This window comes from Crocodylus siamensis, chromosome 12, assembly GCF_052110815.1.
Source record: "Crocodylus siamensis isolate JL-2025a chromosome 12, ASM5211081v1, whole genome shotgun sequence".
In the NCBI taxonomy this organism is placed as follows: domain Eukaryota; kingdom Metazoa; phylum Chordata; order Crocodylia; family Crocodylidae; genus Crocodylus; species Crocodylus siamensis.
This window is the reverse complement of record NC_143406.1, coordinates 22,969,431-22,986,864: the sequence shown is the minus strand read 5'-3', so window position 1 is coordinate 22,986,864 and position 17,434 is coordinate 22,969,431. Positions and strand designations below refer to the sequence as shown.

Sequence of the window (17,434 nt, the reverse complement as noted above, 5' to 3'; positions counted from 1 at the left end):
AGGAATAAAGACCAGGAAAAAACCCCAAACAAGCAGAACTCTCCCTCCCCCAACACAGACCCGACACTTTGAAAGGTGAGTGACAGCCTGGTGTCTTTCTCTGTTCTGAGAGGGTTGACCTATTCCTGACCGCTTTTGTTTAACCAGAAAAATAAAATCTAATTCCTTTTCTTTGCTGAAGAAATTACTGCCTCTAAGACAACCCTTTGCTGTTTCTGGGAAGGAACAACAGGTTCAGGAGAGGTCATTCAGTAGCACTGAGATATTTATATAAAGTGTCCCGAGAAGCTGGGTGACAGCCACGAACAAGGGAAATGGCGACTCGTGCAGGCAGCAGAGTGGTTTTGGGTGCACCTATATCGCATCAAATAGCACTTCACATGGTGCAACACGGTCCAGATTAGCAGGAGACGTTACCCAAACCCTACTGAACTGAACCTCGCAGTCTGTTGCGGATGTGCCGGGGGGTTGTGCCCCCTCCCCTGCTTTACAGGCAAACCCGCCGGGCTGCGGCTCCCGTGACAGCGTGCGGCAGCTGCGAGGCGTCCGGCCTGGCGGGCCAGCGGCTGCGTGGCCGCGGCGCAGGGGGCTCCTCTCGCCGGGGAGCTCGTGGCGCCCCGCTCCCGAGCAGGAGGATGTTTTCCTGGCCGCCGCGGGCAGGAGGCGAGCCCAGGTCCCGTGACGGCTGCTCCCCCCGCCAGCGGGGCCGATGCCGGGCACACGAGTGGCCCCTGAGCCGCTCCTCGCCCGCCGGCTCGTGCTCGTGCCCGTGCCCGTGCCACTGCGCCTCGCCCCCCCGCAGGCCGGGAGCCCGGCTCCCCCGCACGGGGCCCGTGGGGGGCGGTGCCTCCCCCTCCCCCTCCCCAGTCTGCGGTGCTTGCCCGGGAGCGCCGCCCCTCGGCTCGGGGAGGCGGGAGCGGCCGGGCCGGGAGCTGCTCCACTGACAGCGGCGCCGCTCGCCCCTGCCCCTGCCCCTGCCCCTGCCCGACGGCGGCGGAGCGGGTGGTGCCTCCCCGAGGAGCCCGGGCCGGCGGCAGCTGCCTCCTTCCCTACCGCGCGGCGCCTCCGCCGGGGCGGGCTGGGCTGCGGCCGCGGCGCTGGGCGCGGAGGCCGGAGCGGGGGCGGCGATCGCGGCGGGGCCGGGGAGCAGCGCGGGCGCCTGAGCCGGGGCGCGGGGGCTCTGCCCGCTCCCCTCCCGACCCCGCGGCCCCTCTGCGGTGCGGTGCGGTGCGGTGCGGCGGGCGGCTCCAGGCCCAAGGCCGCGCCGGCTGGGAGCGAGCCGCCGCCGGCCCCGCTTGGGGGAGGACCGCCGCGCCGGGACACGCGAGCTGCTGCCGTTACTGCCCGCGCCGCGGAGCCATGGAGGACAGGCCTGTCCCGCCCCCCCGAGCCTGAGCCGGCGGCGGATGGTGAGCGGACGGCCGGGCGCGGCCCATGGAGCCTCGGACGCGAGGACGCGGGGCTGCCCGGGGCCCGGGCTCGCGTCTGTCCTGCCCCGCGTGAGGCACGAGACGCCAGGCCCCGAGAAGCCGCCGCGCCGCAGGAAGTTGAGGGATCGCGATCCCGATCCCGAGTGCGCTTTGGAGAGACAACACCCCCCCCACCCCAGCGCTTCGGGAGGAGCTGACAACATGGCTTCCCCGCCGCACCAGCAGCTGCTGCATCACCACAGCACCGAGGTGAGCTGCGACTCCAGCGGAGACAGCAACAGCGTGACGGTCAGAATCAACCCGAAGCAGCACCAGGGCTGCACCTCTGCCAAGCACTGCAAGTACAGCATCTCCTCCAGCTGCAGCAGCTCCGGGGAGTCGGGAGGCCCCCGCCGGGCAGCTGGAGGAGGGGCAAGCAGCAGCTCTGGCCTCCGCAGGCAGAAGAAGGTGCCTCAGCTCTTCGAAAGGGCCTCGTCCAAGTGGTGGAACCCCAAGTTCGACTCCAACAACCTGGAGGAGGCTTGTATGGAGAGGTGCTTCCCCCAGACACAGCGCCGGTTTCGCTATGCCCTCTTCTACATTGGGGTGGCCTGCCTGGTCTGGGGCATCTACTTCAGCATTCACATGCAAGAGAAATTACTGGTCTTCACCATGCCAGCTCTGGGCTTCCTTTTGGTCTGCATAGCATTTTTTATGTTCACCTTCACTCAGACTTATGCACGCCATTATGTTTGGACCTCACTGATCCTCACTCTCTTGGTTTTTACTTTGACTCTGGCTCCTCAATTTCAAGCTCTGACAACTCTGTCAGAGAGGGGCGACATGTCCAATCATACGTCTCTTGTAAGAACGGCAGATGCTTCTCTTTCTCAAGTAGGCAGTTTTTCTATGTGTATTGAAGTGCTCTTGTTGCTCTACACAGTGATGCACTTACCCTTGTATTTAAGCTTGTTCCTTGGGTTGTTGTACTCAGTCCTTTTTGAAACCTTTGGTTATCATTTCCGTGTTGAATATAATTTTACGCCCATTGAAGCCAATGCAGCTTATTGGGAGCAGTTGATGAGCAAAACCTTGCTTCACATTTGCATCCATGCTATTGGCATTCATTTATTTATCATGTCTGAAGTCAGATCAAGGAGCACATTCCTGAAAGTGGGGCAGTCAATCATGCATGGAAAAGACTTGGAAGTAGAGAAAGCCCTGAAAGAGAGGATGATTCATTCTGTAATGCCAAGGATAATAGCTGATGACTTAATGAAACAGGGGGATGACGAAAGTGAGAACTCAGTTAAACGTCATTCCACCTCAAGCCCCAAAAGCAGAAAGAAAAAACCTTCCATACAGAAAACTCCCATTATTTTCCGTCCTTTTAAAATGCAGCAGATAGAGCAAGTGAGTATTTTGTTTGCGGATATTGTTGGTTTCACTAAAATGAGTGCAAACAAATCTGCCCATGCTCTGGTGGGGCTTTTGAACGACCTATTTGGCCGCTTTGACCGTTTGTGTGAGGATACAAAATGTGAGAAGATAAGTACTTTGGGAGACTGTTACTACTGTGTAGCCGGATGTCCAGAGCCCCGAGCAGATCATGCCTATTGCTGCATTGAGATGGGTTTGGGTATGATTAAAGCCATTGAACAGTTTTGCCAAGAGAAAAAAGAAATGGTGAACATGAGAGTTGGTGTTCACACTGGGACAGTCCTGTGTGGTATTTTGGGGATGAGGAGGTTTAAGTTTGATGTGTGGTCCAATGATGTCAACTTGGCCAATTTAATGGAGCAGCTGGGGGTTGCTGGAAAAGTCCATATTTCAGAAGCTACTGCAAAATATTTGGATGACCGTTATGAGATGGAGGATGGAAAGGTGATTGAACGAGTTGGCCAGAGTGTGGTGGCTGACCAGTTGAAAGGTATGTGTGTTTATTTTGTACTGATTTTTTTTTTTTTTTAATGCAAGAAGTATAATACTTGTTTCACTTGTCACTGATGTATGTTTTGACCACACTTGTTATATGTACAATACAAGTTAGTATTCAGAAACTTACCATAGGGGATGTACAACTATGACACTAAGCTGGTATGATAGATATGAAAGAATGTCTGGAATACTTCATATTTTTGTCAGTGTCAGAATTACTTAGAATTTCCTTGTCGGCATCACAAGCAGTAGAAAGTGGATTATTAAATGTGTTAATTCAGTGTATCATTCATTAGATAACCTGCTAGTTGACTTCATGTGCATGAAACTTATATGTTTTGCAAAATGTGCCTTAAACAGTTTGGGCACTGAAAAAGTTGGGTTTTAAAGCCTATAACAGTATTGCAGTGTTGTTATATTTACCTAGCTGAAAAAGCATTTGGGAAAAATAAGTACTGGATTCACAGAAGAAATTGAACACTGCATATTTGGCAGGTTGATAGCAAGTCATCATAGTTAGAACTTGAATTAGAAGAAGTTACTTGATGTGGGGTAGCATATGCTATCATTTCAGAAGGTCTAAAAAGATTTCAGGTATGTACAGCAAATACAGGGGGAAGAATAGATCTTTTCAGTATCTTTCACTACCTTTGCAGGTATCTAAAATTCATTGTTTCATGATGTTCATTTTAAATGGAAAATCTTGATTTCTTGTATAAAAAAATCAGTCCTTAAAAGAATACATAAATAATAGCCATATTGTGGATCTAATTGTGCCTGTCTTTGAATACATCTTTTGACATAAAAGTATACCCCTTCGTGAGTGCATACATCACAAGCATGTTGATTTTCTGTAGTGCCATATACTGTAGTGCCACATACGGGTGTAGCACACATGTGTTTTTACTCCACAGACCTTGCAGTCTGAATTGAACTGCAGGCAAAAAGGAGTGCTTTTTGACCGAAAGTACAGCTATTTCATTAAAGAAGGCTATGAAGGACATAATGGAGGGGCAGAACTTATGGGAATTGTAGTAGAGGTTTATGATGGGAAAGGAGAGAGGGAAATCTATTGGTGCTAGCAGGGATGAAAACCATAGAAAGGTCAGTGAGCTAGGAAAATAGGAGAGTGGAGAGAGTAGTGCAAAACAGTGAGATGGCAAATTGGGTAAGTGACAGTGAATTGGTATAATACATTAGGAGCAAGTGGGCATAGTTAAATCATATATGGCAAATGTTATGGCAAGACCACAGCCTATCCTTTTGATGAGAACACTGTGTCCTTACGTTTGGAGTACAGAGGTGATAATATAGCAAACATGGATGGAAAGAGAAATTGGTGGTGATGGAGGGGATGGAAGCTCCGGAGTCACTTTACCTTCTTTGGACTGCAGTTTTCCATTTTACTATTTTTAATGTTTGTGGAAATTCCTGATATAACTGACACCTGAGGATACATTACATTTAATCTGAAGAGGCACAGACATTGACTATACTTTTTAAAAAACCTTTCCCCCAGCATTGAAAATCTGGCCCATTACTACCCAAGTTGAATAGCCTCTTAACACTGAAAATCATTGAAAAAGTTGTGGGTAGATGGCACTCTCAATTTCTTATACTTAAGATTTCCCTTATTGTTGCCAGTTTGGGTAGAGAGCCAGTGTGGTACAAAGGTTGGCTTTGTTGTGTTGTGCATGCACTTCTAGCACCAGATGAAGATTGTTTTGGTGGTGTTAAACCTATTGCTCCCTTCACTATCATTGAACACAAAGGAGCATTAACATTCCTGTGGAGGATTGTGAAAATTGGTTGTGTTTATTTATCTAAGAGCTCAGGGAGTGGAGTGTAGAGAAAGTATTGTTTCACCATGAGGACGTTCACCTGTGGCCTCCAAGGTTCCATTTTGCATTACTCAAATGGCCTACACCAAGCCACTAGGAAGTTCAGCAAGGAAGCATGAATTATAGTGTTTTTAGTGTACTGATGATACATAGCTATAGATTTTTCACACGTGATTCAGACTGAAGATGAATGTCTTGCATTCAGCTATACTATGTCTATTATTTCATCTCTTAGGCCAGAGAAAACTGATTTATTGAAGCCCAATTTAAGTAAAATGGACGAGCTGGATTGAGATGATAATAGTCTCTGTAGGGTTTAATGTCTCTGTATGAAAGCAGCTGTGAGATATGGTAAAAGTAATCTATCCTACCAATTAAGGACATGCATTTGCTCTGCCTAGCATATGTTTGCATTGGCAGAGGCTGTGCAGATACCTTTTGGGTGACCATTTTTCAGTGATAGCCAGCCATATTAGCCTTTTTCCATTCTTGTCTACTTTTAGATTATATAATTTTTTTCTTTTCAAACTGGACTTTGACACTTATAATCCATGCTTGTCTTTCTTCCTGACTGGCTTACTGTATGTAATATGACATACTTGGGGCAACATGAAGTGAGAGCTAATGCAGAACCTGGGAACCTGTTAAGCAACATACTTCTGTGTGCAATTTCAGCCAGCAGTTCATGGTCTACACTGACTGCCTTTGGGTTCAGTAGGTAGTTTACAGTACTGGTAGCATTCTAAAAAGTCCTGAATGGTGTCAGAGTTTTCAGCTTGAAAGACTACCTTGCTGGGCTTGAATTTTGGGGAAGTGCTCAAGCTGAACTACTTTCAGTATAAAAAAGAGGGGCTATTGGCATAGGAAATGGAATGTGCCTATTACACATATACTCACCCAGCAGAGAATAGATGATAATTTCTTCTAAAGGGACATTGTCAATTTTAAATATTGTACCTCTGTCTGGATATTTTTACCTGAAAAATTAGAAATGAAAATTTATTTTAAAATGTTTTACTATGTGTTTTTGACAGTATTTAATGCACAGACAGTTAGGAACAGGAAGTGGGAAAAGAAATAGAGGCTATAAAGGTGTGATTTTTTTTTTTTTTAATATAAAATTTGGGAAGGGACTCTGTGAGGTGTAAAACTACAAACCATTTTAGTTTTGAAATTGAGTAGGTTTCAGATTATATTAGAACAAGAACTGAGAAGTGGATGACTTCTTAGATGATGAGCAACATTTTCTTTTGAGCCATTTTGTCCTGGCTTGGCCCATTCCGTGATAATGGAACAATTACTTTAACGAGGAAAATATGGCAAATAGCTTAAAGTATTTTTCCCTCCTTTCTTTTACAACTTTATCTAGACTTACATAAAAAATAAAAATAAGTGAGTGTATATACTTATAGATGTGTGGGGGTTTTTTTTCTGCCCTACAAAGCCATCAGTTGATATGCAAGTATGTTGGATGTAATCCTTTCTGTTATAACTAGTGCCGAGAGCTGGTTTGCAACATAGCCAGCTACTTGTTCTTGTCTCCTAATTATTTTTGTTACATGCTCAGGGCAACTGGTTTTGGTATAAAATATGAGGGGAATGTAATGAAGTAACAGCAGTACTACTGGCTTAGTCAAGCAACCGTGCTTGATTTGAAAAAAAAAATCAGACTCTTATTTCAAGAAGTTTTTTTTAAAATATTTTAAATTGGGAGCAATAAGGAATTGAAATCTTATGTCTCTTTCAACGGCTGCTTGTTTCCCTTCCCTTATCATGTGACCAGGACCAGTGGACAAGATCCAGTTCTGTGTTTGTGAGTTATTGAAGTGCTAGGAAGATTTTCTTTAACTCATGATTTGATTGCTTGTAAGAGTGAGCAGCCAAAAAGGGGAGTTTGAGGTTTTCACTTTCCAGTCTTTCCCTAACCTTCAGCTTAGCTTTAGGTTTCCGTAATGATGACTGTGACAGGGAGCCTCTCCAGGGGAAGCTGTGAAGTACCTGGAGCCCCTTCAGCCCTCACACTCTATCGTTCGCCACGCCTTGATGTCTTTTACTTTTATATCAGGGAGGCTGCCCCAGGGCTTCCCGAATTGTGCTCTCAAATGACCACCAGGTATCTGTGGCCACTGCCTCATGGGCTAATTGCATAGCTCCAGTCCATCCCTGCACCATGCCCTGTGCCTCACTCACTGATGTTACCTTCTATGCAGCCCCTCCTCTGGACTCTTGGAATCCTCTCTGATCCCACACTCTCAGTTGCTCAATAGACTCCTGGACCCTCTCTAGTCCTACACTCTCAGTCCCTCAGTCTAGGCTCTGGATCTCTTCCTCGGTCCCAGAAACTACTCCCTCCTCTTAGTTCCTCCCCAGACCTCTAAACTGCTACAGGCTGTACTCTGTGCTGGCACTCAGGAGCTGCAGCCATCCTGCTCTGGCAGTGTTCCTTCAGCCGCCTCCAGGATGTTACTTCTGGCTCCTTTCAAAGTCTGGGCCTATCCTCCTCCAGGGTCAGATGATTCCAGAAATTAGCCCTGGCCACAACTCCAGGCTGCTTCAGCCCTAGCCTGCCAACTCTTAAGGTGCCAGGAGCACCAAGCCTCCTGCCACACTGACATCTGATTTTTTTATTTTTTTTTGATTCTTTTATACTGCATACTTGTTGGACCCTCTGTTCTGTAAAAGATAATACATAGTGGCAAGGTTTCTCAGTTATCATACTACCTACCCATTGGATTTTTAGAAGATCCAATGACACCATTGTAAATAGTTATTTTTCCCTAGGTTTTTTAGTTTAGAAATTCCAAGAAACTTAATCTTTCCTTCCTTATTTTTTGCTAAGTCTTCTTGGGTACTAGGAGGAGTGGGAGCTTTCTTGGTCTTTTATTGAAGAAGTAGGCTTTTAATTGAGAGATTTCTTCTCCCAAAATGTTTGAGAGACATTTGAGGTTAAATGGGCGTCAGTTAAACTAACAGGTAAAGAAAGTTATCAATGCCTTAACAATTTCCTCCTCTTTCAGTCTTTTAAAGATTTTGTTGTACTTCTTATCACTGAATCTGAGCCCCCTTCCTGTGAAATAAGATAAGAAGCAGAATTCCTAATGGTTAGGTCTCTAGCTTAAGAGTTAGAAAGCATTAATTTTATTTTCTGGTTCAACCACAAACTTTACTGCCTTTGGACAACTAACTTTGTCTGTTTTTCAATTTCCTGACTTCCAACATTTGTTAGAAGGTAAATACACAGAGATGTAGCTAGGCAGCTGTGTGACACGCGTGGCAGTTGCTGCTGCAGTTGGGCTTTTTGCACCACGCTCCCCCTTAGTTATGAGATTGTAAATACGCAGAAGAATGTGAGGTACTTGCATAGCATGTTAGTGAGGCCATTTAAATACCTGAGACTGGTCGAATGTTTGCAGTAGGTTTGTGGAGCCTTTGTGGGATCTCTTTTTCATGAAGGTTCTGCTTGGATACTTATTTTGTTTTTTGTCTGGTCTTTTTCGCTCTGTAGCTTTTTTTTCCCTTGTTTTTCATGATGTCATAATATTTTAGTTTCAGATCATCCAAAGACTATTCCAGGAAAAAAGGGCTGACAGGACCCAAGTCTTTATTCTAGAAGGATGTAAACAATTTGGGGCAAAGTCTGTCTTTTATGATGGGTTCATAGAATTAGCACAAATTGCTGCACAATAGGGTTCTGATTTCAGTGCATCTAGAGTAGTGGTTCTCGACTTTTTTAGACTCAAGGCACCCCTCTGAAAATGCCAACTCTTAATTTTCACTCATGTTCTGACTAAAGAAAAATAATAGAGCAGTTCTTCTCCTGTAAAGAACTCAAAGACCACAACAGGTCTGAATGTTTTTATAACAGTTTGGATTCCTATTTCAAATCTCTGGGTTTATCATGTGAATCATGTTTGCACACCTAACAGTGCTAACATTGCATTGTTACCCTTGAAAGGATTTCAGGGCCCCCCTGGTGCCGTGACAACCTGACTTGAGAATCACTGATCTAGGTGCTACTGAAAGCCATGTAATACTAGTAGTACTTATTGTCCTGGTTTCTTCTAAAGCTCTGGGAGAAACCTGTGATCACAGCACTTAGCAACAAATTGCTGTACCTTATTATGACATTGCTAAATAACTATTATTTAAAGGCTTTGAAGATACAGAAAAGGTGTTCAGTGTGGTTATATATACACTACTTAATTGTGGAAATTATAACTGGATCTTGTATTGCTCCCTCATCTAGTTGGCAAAACGTAATAATTCATGGTTCCAGAAGGCAGATCCATTTTTGTAGCATTGAAGCATGAATGAAGCTGAATGCCTACCTATTCAGATTTGACAACTGCTAGTAGTTTTTGTTTGAGAAGCCAAAGACCAGAAGTTTGGAGTATTCTTTCTTACTGCTTTCTATTTTTTCTTAAGAAACATCCATAATGTCCATACCTGCTTTACTACAGATTTAAGTAGAATTTTCCTGTGGTAAATGAGATTAATCTGATATTAAAATACATTTTTCATAATTTGGTGATGCTATTGATTCTCCGTAAATAGCCTTTTATATGGCTGCAGGGCTTGAAAATATATTATTTTTTTCTGCCAATAGCAACTTATCTTGGCACAAACCACAGTGCTCTGTTTTTTTTTTTTTCCAGCTGTCTATTCCTGCTGTACAGGAGAATTGATGTTCCTTAAGGCAAGGAAATCTTAAGTGAGAGTGGGGTATGAATGAATAGTAGGATTTGTTTAATCTTATTACCTACATTGCAGAGAGGTTGGGGTGGGGAGCAGTTACAAGAGAAAAAATGTACTCTTACAGCTGCTAAGATTATGGAAGGTTCAGGTGCATACTGAATCTTCTCTCTGTCACTAACCTGTTTCTACAGAGACTGTGATTCTGTTTATGCATGTAAACAGTTCCTTCCTATAAGGCAGGAGGGGGTCATAGCTGGAAATAAGGTGAGATTTTCCCCTTTTCTACTTGTTTGTTCCAGGTATTTACTAAGAACAAATGTAGACCAACAAAACAAAGGCTGCTTAGGCTTCTGTTTTGGAATTCATGTATTCTATAATATTGAATAAATGTCACCTATTTGACAGTGATCATTATAAACATGTCAGTAATTTTTTGCTTTTGTATTAAAAGAAAAGAATTCTTCTAACTTCAGATTTATTATTTTCAGATCATAATCTAAGGTTCAGGCAGCACTTTATTAAGAAAATATTACATCTCTATTGAATTGTTTAATTAAAACAAAAAGCTAACCTATATGGTCATGTTACCTGGCAATAGAATAATGAGTAATTGTATAAGTTGCTTGTTAATTAGGGACCAGTGCATACATACTAATTAAGCTGAGTGAATGTTGCTTATTTTTGTGGATGACTGGCACCCTTGACTTTTATCTTATTTATGGTTGTTTACCAGGGATGGTCAATCTGTGGGATGGATGACACAGGTGGCACAAGCAGCTTCTGCGTGATAGGTGATCCCCAGGTACTCAATAAGGGGAGGCACTAAATTGGAGGGGAGGGGGGAGGCTTCAGTCTCCACAGATGTGAGAAGAGGTGTCAGATGTGACTGCTAAGAGCTAGGTTAACCTAACACTGGTCCTGCAGCTGCCATGCAATTCAGGGCTTTTGATCCTTGTTAGCCCTGTAAAACTGCAGCAGTTGTGGGGCTAGGGAAGAGTTAATCTGGCTCTTGGTGTTGACAGCTCCTCTTCCAGCAGAGTCCTGCCTTTGCTATACTCCTCTTGAGGGTAGCCAGAAGCTTGAGGCCCTGTTCCCTTGAGAAACAAACTACTGTATCCTTGAGGGGGTGAGGATCACTTGGGGAAGGAGTGCGACTTAACTTGGAGCATACCTGCCAGAAAGATTGGCCCCCACTACTTTGTGCTGACTACTTCTCCGCTATATTTCAAGATGAAAAGCATTCAGCAAGACTTTAAGAACAAAGAAAACTTGCATCTATGTGGTAGTTCAAGGGTGTCAAACGTATGGCCCACAGGGCTGGATCTGGGTGACAGAGCCATATAACCAGGCCCAAGGGCCTTGAATCAACCTCATATGCCCTTTGTGGTATGTGGAGCCAGTTTGGTACACGAGCTAGACTGATAGGATACTGGGTGAGCTGGACCTATGGTCTGACCCAGTAAATGGCACTTATGCTCTTATGTTCTTGTACTCTGGAGACTCTGGTCTCTCAGAAGTAGGGCTTCATTAGGTCCCATCATTCAGGCCTATATTTGTATTGACTACTTTCAGATATCTTATGCTTTCTGCTCTGGACCAGCCCTGGAGCCAGTGTGCAGGGCCGGTCTGGCAGGCCGCCACGTGCAGCGTGTTCCCTGTTGCCAGCACCCTGTGCTGTAGGCAGCACCCACAGTGCTGAGTAGAGCCTATGAGCCATCTGCAGCACAAGCCCTGGAGCAGGGCCATTGCATGCTCCCCACAGCACTAGCGCTGTGTCCCAGGGTGGCCCAGTCTGGCCCACAGACCAGCCCAGAGACTCTCATCTGCTCACAGGGCTGAATGAGTTTGACTCCCCGGTGGTAGAAGAATTGTATTTAATTTAGTTAAATTCTGCAAAAGCATATTAACAAGAAGAAATAAAATTATAAACAGGAAAAATACAGAATGGGCATTTCAAATTTTTGGCTTGATGTGTAGGTTTGAAGTGTATTAGCAGAAAGAAAGAGGAGGAAAGAAAGGCGAAGAATCTAATTTCTGTTCTCATCTAGGTTTCTTCAGGGTTTGTCTGTCTGTTCTTGCTGTAGCATTGTTTTGTGAAGAATTGTTGTCTAAATATTTATTTGTGAAGGGAAATAACTTTGCACTGAAACCAAAGTAATTATCAAGCATCATAAATCTTTTGTATGAAGCGAGTGTTTTTGAAAGGAATAATAGTGTTATTGCCAAGTATATTTAACAGTGCTTTTCTTTCATTACCCAATTACCCCATATAGGTTTTAGACTGTCATTAGAAAAGTAAAATTCTTTAAATTTTGAATAAAGTTTGTTTGGTTGCTCCATATTATGGAGTCCTGAAGTAAAGGTTATTCATTTGTGGGGGAGGGGGACATTAAAACTTCACATCAGGTGTTCTTGGTATTTGAAGCCTTTTATGGTATGTTGACATGTGGTTTAGTGCTTGTTCTAAAAAAGTTTTTATAATAACCACTTTACCTGGACAGTATATAAATAATGAGAAATTACTTATGCATGTAGTCAACACACATATAGGCCTGTATGATAGACCCTAATGAAGCCCTACTTTTGAGCAGCCAGCATACAAGAACATGTGAACTTAAGAAATGCCACTTACTGGGTCAGACCATAGGTCTTTTAGCGTAGTATCATACCCAGTTCATAGCTCCACAAAACCCTAGTACCTTCTGATCAACCTCCTTCTGGCCCTGACCAAGCTGCCCATCTTTCAAATCAGGCAGCCGGCAATAGCTGTGGGGGAGCAACCTAGGTGACTTTGGGGCTGTTTTCTGTAAATTTATCCATATACATATGTCTGAGCAGAAGTTCACTGGGTAGTGTCCGTGGGCTCCTTAGATACGGTCAAGGGACAGTGGATGCTGGCCAGTGTCCTTTGCTTGATGTCCCCACTTGGAACCCTAGTTATTAACTTTTGACCTCCACTTCCATTCCTGCTTTTTTTTAATCCTTTGTTCCAATATTCTCTTATACAGTCAGTTGCCTACCTCTAACCCAGTATTTTTCAACCTTTTTAGACCTGATGCTCCCATCTGTAGACTTGAGACACATCCCTCATTAGGATGAAGGCATCCCTTGGAAGGTCCTAGCTCTTAGTTTTTACTTTATTTTTCTGTAGTAAAATATCGAGTAGGTTTTCTGTTGCAAAGAACTCAGAAGGACAGCAATAGATAAGAATGTTTTTAACACTGGATTCCTATTTGAAATCCCTGGGTTTATCTTGTGACTCATGTGTGCATACCTAACTGTCCTAAGATTGTGGGGCATCCTGGGGCACCCTGCTTGAGAATCACTACTCTAACCACTGAGGGTTATTTTCCTGGTCAGGCTAGTTCTACCATGCCTACATAACAAATAGACCTGTCTTTCTCAGTGGCAGAAAGTGGATGCTGAGAGGAAAGGTGAACTGAGCTATGTCTAGGATTTCTGTCCCCTGGTTCTCTCTCACTGCAGCTTCTAGCAATTAGTTTTAGGAAATTTTGATTTTGAGACTGCATCTCCATGATCAATACCTACTGATGGACCTTTCTTCCAGGAATTTGTTTAGTCCAGTCACCTTTTGAACTGGGTTAAGCCATTTGCTTCCATGAGGTCTTGTGGCAAAGAGTTCCACAATTTAATTACAAGTTAATTATGGACCCCACCTCTCCCCAAAAAAGCAACTTCCTCTTATTAGTTTTAAGCCTGCTACCTATTAATTTCATTTTATGTCCCCTACTTCTAGTATTGTTCTTGTCCTTTTTGTGCCTTTTTTAGTTCTTCTGAATCTCTTTTGAGGTGGGGAGACTAAAGCTGCATATAATATTTAAGACATGGATGCATCACAGATTTATAAAGATTTTTAATGATACTTTCTCTTTTGCTTGCAATTACCTTCCTTATAATTCCTAACATTTTAATTTGCCTTTTTGACTGTGACTAAACACCAAACTGATGCTTTTAGCAAACTGTCCACAATAACTCTGAGTTCTCTTTCCAATGTGGTAAAAGTTAATGTAGGCATCATCATGTATTTATATTTTAGGATATTTTTTCCCCATATGCACTACTTTACACTTATCAGTATTGAATTTCATCTGCTATTTTCTGCTATTTCATCTTCTATTTTTCAACTGCCATATTCGCTGTTTTGCCCATCCCTGTCCTAAACCCGTCCCTTTCTTTCCCAGTCCACATGAATACTAAAATTTAAAGGAATTTCCTCTATACACAGCAATTTTATGGAGAAGTATATATTTTAGACATGTAAAAAGTTTAATATGCAAGAAGCCTTGAACTTTTGAAAATTGAAATTTTAGTTATAATAGCAAACTACTGCTCTGTCTGCCTTGATGTCTGCCAGAAATGTGCTGTTTTACCTATTCATGGTTCACTTCATCAGTGACCTTGAAAACTGGATTATCTCAATTATAACCATATACTGTTGTATTGGTTTACAGCCTTCTCTACCATTGGTTTCACATCAGACCCTCATGCTACATGTGGTGTATGCTGGACTGGCCCTGCATACTGGACATGATGTGTGGGGCCAGATCTTGCATATATTGTATGGGGCTTGTGAGGCCAGTTCAGGTACACATGTAGCACTCAGAACACAGGACTGGTCCAGGGTGCTCATGGTGTCTGCACCAGACCAGCCTGATGTGCAGGATCCAGTGCACAGGGCCAGCTGTGGGCCTGATCAAGTCCATGTCACTCATCCAACCTATCGACCAGTCTTGTGCCACTCATTGTGCCTGCTGGGCCAAATGAGCTTGAAACCCTGATTTAGATTCATAAGCTGACCTACCCAGACAGGCTCAGGGCAGCTTACAATAAAAGACAAGTCACCCACAAAACAAGAAAAAACAATAGACTAGGGCTGTCTGAAACTTTGCTGGGTGTTTTGTTTCAGTGTTGTTTCGACTCGTTTTGAGCTCGAAACAGTGAAATTGAAATGAAGCGAAAAGCTTCAAAACAGCCTCAAAACAAGGACACTTGAAACATTTTGAAAGTTTTGAGATGTTTTGAAGCTAGGCTTTCTTGCAGGGAAACAGAAACTAAGGCGAGTGAGGGGGAACGGTGGGGAAGGACTGCTCTGATATTGACATGTGTAGTTGGCCAGTGACTGATCCTTTCCCCGAGGTGCCTTCCAATCCCAGTGTTCTGGGGGAGGGATGGAAAAACAACATAAAAAGCAGCAGTGTTTGAACTGAGCTTTCTGTGTGCCTTGGGGTCAGTTACTGAGCTGTGTCTTCCAGCAGCATCAGAGAGAAGCTATCACTTCCTACTTGCTAGCCTGTTATTAGCAAGTGGGATCCAATACCTTTTGCTTTCCTAATGCCCTTTTATTATTATATTAATTCATTCCTTTCAATTTATTCCTCCCCTCAAATCCTCATTTTGTTTTTGTTAGTCTATATTGATTCTTTTCCCCCAGAAAAGAAATCTGTGCTTTCTGTCACAGTGTGCATTCCATTCACTGTTCAGGGAAGCACAGCATATATTGCATATTATAATATAGAATTTATTCAGGAACACATACATACATTTATATATTTATTACATGAATACATGTGTACATTACATAAACACATACATACAATTATCTACATATATTACATAAATACAGATTACATTATAGAAGAACACACAGATTTTCCAGCACACCAAATGCACTATGAAACACACTATGAAGCATGCTGGGAAGGCAGCTGGCAAGCCTTTAGGGAGGGGCAGAAGAGCTGGTAGAAGGAGAACTGTAAGTTTCCCCACCTCCACTGCCTCCCCCCAAACTGAGATGCAGCCTCTTTGCTACAACTAGCAGGTAGGAGGTTTCCAGTTCTACTGGCAGCAAGGAGAGGGGAGAAGTGCCACTGCCTGAGTCTGCATCCCCTCCAAAAGCACCAGCCATAATCCCTCCCTCCCACGACCGTGACAACAAGCAGCACCAGCATGAAGTCTCCTTCACCCCCATTTCACTTCCTATGCTATTTGTTGTCATGGTGGTGGTAGGGGTGGATTATGGCTGGTGCTCGCCCTATGCAGCTCCTCCCACAAGTACTCCCTGCTTGCCTTATACAAGGCACCACTGTCCTGCTGAAGGTGGTATGTGCAGGCACTTGGTATGATGGGGCCATGAGCTGCCTGAACCCTGGCTGCTCAACTAAGGAGAAGGGCTGGCCATCCACAGCAAGCATCTCCCTAATGGTCTGGGTGATCTTGTTCAGCTTTGCAACGTGCCCCGCTTTCTATCCAGTGCCAGAGAAAGAGCTGGAGCTGGATCTGAGTGCCATAGCAAGGGAAACTCTGGGGAAGGCAAGGAAATCAGCTGAGTTTGTACTCCAAACCTCTCAAGTTTTCCCTAAAGCCAGGTCTCCTTCCACAAAAGGCACTTCAGAGGAGGCTAAGAGAGAGGTTGTAGAGGCAAGTGGCTCAGCCAAGTCTGCTCCTTCTGTTGCTGTGCCTCTGCTTGCTGAGGAGGGGGAAAAAGCAGTGTCCACGCATGCACCCGCACCCCAGAAGCGAGGGTGTAGTGTGGTCTGGGATCATTTTGATCTGGCAGATGATCCCACATATGCTGTCTGCCTCCACTGCCAAGCCAAAACCAGCTGGGATAAGGGAACGAAACATGTGAGCACCACAGGGATGCTGATGCATCTCTGCAGGCACCACCCAATTGCCCTTGCTCCTCCTCAGCCTGGCACCAGTGGGAGCATGTCCAAAAAGAAGTCCCCCTCTTGCTCCAAAGTCTCTGTCCCCCCAAAGCAGAGGCAGGCACCAGGGAACAGTGGGGGGAAGGTGGACAGAAAGTGGGGCATGTTGCAAAGGCGAGCAAGATCACCCAGACCACTGGGGAGATGCTTGCTGTGGATGGCCAGCCCTTCTCCTTAGTTGAGCAGCCAGGGTTCAGGCAGCTCATGGCGCTTGTGGCCCCATCGTACAAAGTACCCGCACATACCACCTTGAGCAGGACAGTGGTGCCCTCCCTGTATGAGGCATGAGGGAAGTACTTGTGGGAGGAGCTGTGCAAAGCAGGTCCACAGGTAGCCTTACACTTCCTTGTGGATATCTGCAGCAGCCAGGGTGGAGATCATGCATACTTCTCCCTCACAGAGCACTGGTGCAACCAGTCAGGCTGTTGGTGGGGTCTCCGTCAAGCTGAGGTGATGGATGAGTCCCATATGGAAACTGAGATCATGGGGGCCATGAAATGCTTGGTGCAGGGGTGGCTTGTTGGGCAGGGCGAGCTCACTAAAGATCTGGCCTTCCTTTTCCTTTGTTCCCAGTCCCCTAGGGTGTCTGGGAGTTGCCATCCAAACAGCAGTTAGCACAGTTCTGTAGGACTGCTCCTCCTGTCACCACACACTCCATGAGCCATCACTTTTTTTTTTACATCTTCTTTCTGTCATTTCTTTCATTAACAATGGAAATATTTTTTTGCTGGTCTGTGACTGTAAGGTGAAATTGACATTTATCAATGTTTACCAATTAAAAAATCAAATCCTACCAAACCTATATATATAGAAATCATAGTTT

The 17,434-nt window shown here is 44.6% G+C and overlaps 1 protein-coding gene across 4 annotated transcripts in view; it reads left to right on the top strand.

Moving 5' to 3' along the window:
- The first annotated feature begins 876 nt into the window (after positions 1-876).
- The window catches only part of ADCY9 (adenylate cyclase 9), a 190,364-nt gene continuing 173,806 nt past the window's right edge, over positions 877-17,434 (top strand). For 2 of the 4 annotated variants that reach the window (XM_090023387.1, XM_090023386.1), the window contains exon 1: positions 877-3,339. In XM_090023387.1, coding sequence (XP_089879513.1) covers positions 1,407-3,339 — 1,933 coding nt within the window. In that variant the 5' untranslated portion in view covers positions 877-1,406. The remainder of the gene's footprint in view (positions 3,340-17,434) is intronic. The other 2 variants (XM_090023389.1, XM_090023388.1) reach the window with 1 other exon arrangement.